This window comes from Plasmodium gallinaceum (assembly GCF_900005855.1).
Source record: "Plasmodium gallinaceum strain 8A genome assembly, contig: PGAL8A_v1_98, whole genome shotgun sequence".
NCBI lineage: Eukaryota > Apicomplexa > Aconoidasida > Haemosporida > Plasmodiidae > Plasmodium > Plasmodium gallinaceum.
In genome coordinates this window covers 1479324-1486402 of record NW_021628265.1, presented here as the reverse complement: position 1 = coordinate 1486402, position 7079 = coordinate 1479324, and the positions used below count along the sequence as shown (strand labels likewise).

The 7079-nt window shown below is 17.8% G+C and overlaps 3 protein-coding genes and 1 non-coding gene across 4 annotated transcripts in view; 3 read left to right on the top strand and 1 right to left on the bottom strand.

Annotated features, from left to right (window-relative positions):
- The window catches only part of PGAL8A_00364900 (conserved Plasmodium protein, unknown function), a gene marked incomplete at both ends in the record, with an annotated part of 5455 nt that extends 3407 nt beyond the window's left edge, over positions 1-2048 (top strand). Inside the window, one exon of the mRNA XM_028672703.1 lies at positions 1-2048. This exon is cut by the window's left edge and continues 1578 nt beyond it. Coding sequence (XP_028529229.1) covers positions 1-2048 — 2048 coding nt within the window.
- Positions 2049-2817: 769 nt separating this feature from the next.
- PGAL8A_00364800 (conserved Plasmodium protein, unknown function) lies at positions 2818-4098 on the top strand (the record flags this gene model as incomplete). The annotated part of the gene is made up of 1 exon (XM_028672702.1): positions 2818-4098. The coding sequence occupies one exon, from the start codon at positions 2818-2820 to the stop codon at positions 4096-4098; it is 1281 nt and encodes a 426-aa protein (XP_028529228.1).
- Positions 4099-4863: 765 nt separating this feature from the next.
- Positions 4864-5739, bottom strand: PGAL8A_00364700 (mitochondrial ribosomal protein S9 precursor, putative; the record flags this gene model as incomplete). Its single annotated transcript, XM_028672701.1, has 1 exon — positions 4864-5739. The coding sequence occupies one exon, from the start codon at positions 5737-5739 to the stop codon at positions 4864-4866; it is 876 nt and encodes a 291-aa protein (XP_028529227.1).
- Positions 5740-6311: 572 nt separating this feature from the next.
- Positions 6312-6511, top strand: PGAL8A_00364600. The gene has a single exon (XR_003699233.1). It is a non-coding gene; the product is annotated as a U2 spliceosomal RNA (small nuclear RNA).
- Positions 6512-7079: the final 568 nt, after the last annotated feature.

The window sequence follows — 7079 nt, the reverse complement described above, 5'->3', positions numbered from 1 at the left end:
TTGATGAAGATTTAAACAAAAATAATATTGATGAAAATTTAAACAAAAATAATATTGATGAAGATAATAATAATAATATTAGCTATAATAAAAAAAAGAATAATGAAGTAATTCTTTTATTTAATTATAACGATGCATACAATTTAAACTTTATTGAAAATGACTTGAGTTTTCCAAGAAGGAAAAGTCTGAAAGAAACAAGCAACAACTCTTCTTTAGAATCTAAAAATATAGATTATTCTAAAACGATAGAATATATATTCTATTTATTACTTAAATGCTATATTTCTTTGCCTAATTATTTAAAAAACCACGAGTTGTTATATAATTTATTAGATATAATTGAAATGTTTTTAATTTTTTTATTGAATAAAGGATTCTTTGCTTTATATGAGCATGAGTCATTTCTAAATACAATAAAAAATTTTTATCCTTATATTTTTTTTTCTTTAAATAAATCTAAAGATATAATTGACAAATATTTTATTGATAACAACTTTGTAGAATTTTTAAAAAATGCATTGATATTTCTTTTTATAAGAGATTTAATTTTAAAAGAAAGGAAAGAAAAAAAATGTAACCTTAATGAATATAGGATATTTATAAGAAACTTTAGAAATAGAAGTATTAGCAACTTTGCAAATTTAAATCAAATAGAAAATGAAATAAAGGAAAATAATAATAAATCAGAAAATATTTTTTATGAAGAAAATTCATCTACACCATTCGAAGAAAATTTCATGAGCTCATTTATGTGTGCATTAAAACTTAATTATCATGAAAATCTAAAGTTACTAAAAAAAAAATCAGATAGAATATTTGTTGATGTACCTGTTTTAAAATATAACTTTGAAAACAATAATAAATATATAGATTTTGTTAAAAAAAAATTAAAGACTAATTCTGGTGAAGTACTTTTTAAATTACAAAATGATTTTTCACTATATTTATGTAGAAATGATTTATTTAGTAAGTGTAGTAGTTACTTGTTTAAAAATTTTATAAATAATTATGATTATTTACAAATGTATCAACTTAAAAATAAACCAAATATATATCTGTATTTTAATTTAGAATATGAATGTTATTATGGTTGTCGTTTTTTTAAATATTTTTATTCATCCATACATCATTTTAATAAGGATAGTAAATTTATTCAAAAAATCATTGAACTTAATGATAAAGTATATAAAGAAGATCAATTAAATAATTTGCAGAGATTAAATATAGATTTATTAAATATAAATAATGAAAACAAAAATTTTTTTAAAACTTGTAAAAATAATTCAATAGAATTTATAGGTAATTATGTATCTATGGACTCATTACCATTTTTTGACATTTGTCCAACTCATATAAATAATGTAAATCAAAATGAAAATTCGAATTATTTTTTAAAAAATAGCAATGCTCAATTATCACGAATTTGGATATATTCTCCAGTGATAAAAACCATTTCTTTACAGTCAAAAATTTGCATACCTTTACCATTATCACAATTATATAAAATGAAAAAAAAATTAGAAAATAATGAGTACTTTGAATTTGAAAAGTGCGACTTAAATGAAGAAAATTTTGTATATATGTATCTTACATTGAACGAAATTTTAATACCTCAACACACTTTAGGATTATTAATATTTCCTATGTTTTTTTATGTATGTGCAAAAAAGCTTTTATGTGAAGTTAGGAATTTATTTAATGAAAGTATAAAAAATTGTAAAAACATAGATGATAAATGTTCTTTATTTTATTTTAACACTTTAAAAAAAAATAAATTTGATCATTTTCATATTAATGTCAACATTTTGAATGATTCAAGTTTATATGAAAATGAAACATTGTCTGATATAGATGCAAATAATGATAATTTATTTGTTCATAAGAATAATATTATTAATAATGAAGAAAATAAAAATAACATAACAGATAAAAAAAATTTTAATATGCAAAAATATGTTATCTTACCGTATTCACATTTTTATAATGATATTAATGTATTAAATAATTATAGAATTACTATAAATTTTACTGATATTGAAATTTGATTCCCTTTTTCAATAAAAATATAGAAAAACAAAATAAGAAGAGAAAAAAAGATAAATGTAATAACAAAAAATGTATTTTTAGTAAAGGGAAAAAAAAAAAAAAAAAAAAAAAGGAAAAGAATAAAATATATAGAATTATGCCAATTCATTAATAAAAACTTTTGTCTTTTTTTTAAAAAATTATAGGAAGATGAAATGTAAATAATTGGAATATTTTTTTTTTGTATTATTCATATAAAAACAATTATAACAAGTGATGTGTGCATATTTTATAGAAAAATGCACTGGATGCATATATGTTGTTAAAATTTTTTCTTTATGTTTTTTTTAAAATTAGTATAAATATATAATGGTTTGATGTTTTATTATATTTTATTTCAAATATTTCCTCATTTCCCATTTAAAATATAAAAGTACATATATAGATATGTCTATTTATTTATTTTATTTTATTTTTTTTTTTTTTAATTTAATATTTCATTTTAAATTATTATAATTGTATTAATATTAATGTATATTTTTTTATTTAATATTTTGTTTTTTTTTTTTATTTAAAAGAGAGTTTTATTGTTATTAAAAAAAAATGTTTATCACCCCATATATGAATGATAAAATATAAAGAAAAAAAACAGAGTTTATATTAAAATAGAACATAATTATTATTTTATAATATGTAATTTGTTTTAATTTGCCTAATAATTAAAAAAAAGTGTAGATAATAAAAAAAAGAAAAATAATATGAAAATTTTTTTTTTTCTTACACATAAAAATGGAAAAGTTGTACAACTGTGAAATTCTCGATAAAAATATAAATTATAATAATATAGAAAAATCATTAATTAAAAAAAACAAAAATTTTATTTATGATTCATCTGCGTCTCTATTAGATGAATTATATTTTGACTATTATAAAGACGGAATAAATTACACGGAACTGTATAAAAAATTTAAAGAAGATAATTGTGTTAAATCATACAACAGATTACCTGTATGTGCATATAAGTATCCTCAAAACACTAAAATTGGTAAATTTGATAAATTAAAAAGAGAATTAATATATGATAAAATAAATAATGAAAGTGGAGAAAAGAAAAATAAGGTAGATTATTATAATAGTGATTTAAAAATTTTTGTACCTAATAAATTAAAGAATGATAATGGTAAAAAAGAAAAAAAAAGTTTAAGGAAAAAAATATACGATGGAGAAGTAATGTTTTATGAAGACTATTTAGAACAAGTAGCTGCAAGAGATTATCAATATTTTTTTAAAAAACCCTATAAAATAAAAAGAAAAGATGAAGGAGGCAAATATTATTTTTATGGAAGAAAAATAGAAATGAATGAAGATGAAGATTTATATAGGAAGTATTATGGATATGATGATGAATATTTTCTCAAAAAAATGCAGTTAAATGAAAAATCAAAAAAAAAAGTAGGTAATAATTTAAAGAAAAAAAAAGAAAAGGAGGAGGAATCATTAGAAAAAGAGTATGAGAAGTTAAATCATAAAGATAAAAATTTTATATTAAAAATAAAAGAAGAAAATGAAATAAAAAATTTAAACATTTACAATTTTTATACAAAAAATAAAAATATTATATTTGATAAAAATTTGTCCGAAATTAAAAAAAAAGAATTATTAAATGGTTATATTCCTGATATTATTTTTCCTGTTAATAATAGAAAAACAAAACATCCTAAGAATTGTACTGTTCTTTTTAGTCGTTTAAATACTTATGCAAAATTTTTAGAAGACCTTCTTATATGTCCATATATTCATAATGCTATAGATGCAGAATTAGGAAAATATTGGAAAACAAATGAAAATGATAATATAAAGAAATTAAAAACTGAAAAAATTAAAAAAGGATATAAAAAAGATATTTATTCCGTAACAAAAGAACAATTAGAAAAGTCTAATGAAAAATTGAAGAATTTACTAGAAAAAGAAAAAGAAAATGATAAAAATTTAAAGGTTTCTTTAAATTTTAAAATACAAAAAGAAGAGAGAGAAAGTAAAAGTATATGTAATGGTAGATATATGATATAAAAAAAAGAAACAAAAATATTATTGTAAGTTATGATTAAGTAGCTACCAAAATTAAAAAAAAATGTATAATGAAAATTCTGATAAATAAAAAAAAAAAAAAAAGTAATATTTTATAAATAAAATTGTAATATTTTTTTTTTTTTTTTTTTTTTTTTTTTTTTTTTTTTTTTTTTTTTTTTTTTTTTTGCTTATTATCTATCTATATTTTTTTATTGTTTTTTGTCTATTTTACTTATACTTCTGTTTAATTTACTATTTCATATCACCATTATTTAAAATATATAATTATATTAATATGTATTTTTTTTTTATTTTTATAAATTATTTTGTTATTTATATTGCATTTATAATTAAATAGCTTCTTAGTTTAAATTGCGTTATGAAAATTTTTCTAAATTTAAATAGTAATTGTGCTAAATTTATTTTTCTATTGTAAATCTTTTTTAGGTGATAAACATAATTCTTTTATTTTAATATTTTTTTACGTATTTTTTTTTTTCTTTCATTTGTTTTTCCTTAATTTATTTCCATTTTTCATTGAATTTTAGTATTCAAGTAAAATATGATAATAAAAGTATATATTAATTATTAAATAATATTAAATAAATAATTTTTTAGACCATTATTTTATCATATAATCTTTATTTATTCTTTAACTATATTTATATACTTTATATTTTCCTTAAAATTTATAATTTTTTTTTTTTTTTTATTTATATATTATCAAAAATAAACTATTATGAGAAAAAAAAAAATTTTAAATAATCATCTTTTTGACCACTGTTTCATTGACCTCGATTTTTTTCTCCCTGGCATTTTAGGAAACTTTTGTCGCATATCTTCATATAAAATATCATTTTGTACTAAATCATTATAAATAAGTGGACAAGCATTTAGCAAGGCTCTTCCTATAGCTAATCTAGCAGCTTTAGATTGTCCACTTATTCCACCCCCTTTTAATTTTATAAATACATCGTATATACATGCTGTATTTGTTAAATAAAATGGTTCCATCACATCAATTCTATTATAGAAATAAGGCCATCTAATATATAAATCTTCTTCATTATTTATTTTCACTACACCAGAACCTCTTTTTATATATACATATGCACAAGATCTTTTATTTGTCCCTATTCCTTCTGATTCCTCCAACCACTCTTTATTATCATGAAAAAATGTTTTGCTCCTTTTTTTATTAAAGTTATTAATTAGAAATTTATTTACAATATTATCATTTTTATTTTCGTGTTCATTTATGTGTAAATTATTCAACGTATCTTCCTTTTTTTTTTCATCTTTTTTTTTTTCCAAATCTTCAATTTTTTCATCGATTTTTTTTATTTCATCTAAATCATCTTTTTTTATATTACTTAAAAAGTTTTCAATAATAAAGGGGCTTGCATCTGATGAAAAAGGAGGTGACTTCATAATAATTTTTTGTACTTCTGTTGTTGTCTTAATACCCATTTCTTTAGACAAATATAATGCTTCATCTAATGATAAAATGTATTCATTTTTCTTTTTGTTGTTTATTTCATTTTTTGAGCTATACTGACATATATTTTCAATAAAAATATTCTTTTTTACATTATTATTATATCTTTTTGTTGTACCCACTAACCTACTTATCCATTTCATATTAAAATAAAGATATATTTATACAAAAAATAAATTAATTTTTTTTTATAAAATAAATGTATGCTATTATAGAATTATTTTTATATAATATATGTGTATTTTTCATTTTTTATATATGGTATTTGTGTAATTAAACTTTTTTTTTTTTTTTTTCTAAAGGGAAAAATATGTTTAATTATTTTACATTTTAAAACATTATAAAATTGTTTTATCATTTTAAATTTTTAGATTTTTTTCTTTTATATTCTTAGCTATTCTTTTTTTTTTTTTTTTTTTTTTTTTTTTTTCACTTATGGGATTTAAAAAAAAAAGGAAAAAAAATTTAAATATTTAAATAAAAATATAAAGAAATTAAAAGAACAATTATTATTTTGACAAGATTTAAATTTAGAATTTTAAATATATTTAACTTTTATATTATTTTATTTTTTTCTTTTTAATTAATATATATATATATATATAAATTCTTTATCATTTTTCTTTCAAAAATATAAGAAAAAAATAAATCATGAATAAGTACAACTTTCATAGGGAAAAATATACATAATGAAAAATTACAAATAGTATATATTACCCCTTCTCGGCCTCTTGGCTAAGATCAATTTGTAGTACCTGTTCTTATCAGCGTGATAGCTGATATGGTCTCAATAGAGACCTTATCAATTTCACATAAATTTTTGATAGGGGAAAGGATAATTTGAAGCTTGCTTCATATAACCTTTCACGCGTTGCCTTACCCTTGCACAAAAGGTTTGTACAGTGCACCCTTACAATTTTAAATTATCAATTTTTTTAATATTAAAATTATCAATTTTTTTAATATAAAATTAGCATTTTTTATAATATGAAGTTAACAATTTTTTTATTACAATTGATTATTTAATAAAAAAAATTAATAGAGATATTTTATTTTATATTATTTTATTATATTAAAGAAATAATATAAAAAAATATATTTATCAAGTTGAAAAATTTTCTATAAATTTTTTCATATTATTATATATTGAAAAATATTTTATTTTAAAAATTCCTAAGATTATAATTTCTAATATTTTAAAAAAAATTAAAAAATATTATCTCTGTATTTTTATTTTATTATTTTATTTTTTTTTTTCATAAATTAAAAGAATAAAAAACATATCAAAAGAATAAAAGGTAAATAATATTTTAACAAAAAAAAAAAAAAAAAAAAGAAAAAATGTCAAATTTTACAAATATTAAAATAAAATCAATGTTCTAAGAAAAGTCGAAAAAAGAATTGTAGACTACAAAGAATGTGAATAATTAATATTAAAAAAAAGAATTTAGTTATGTAAAAAATTGTAAGAATAAAAAATATA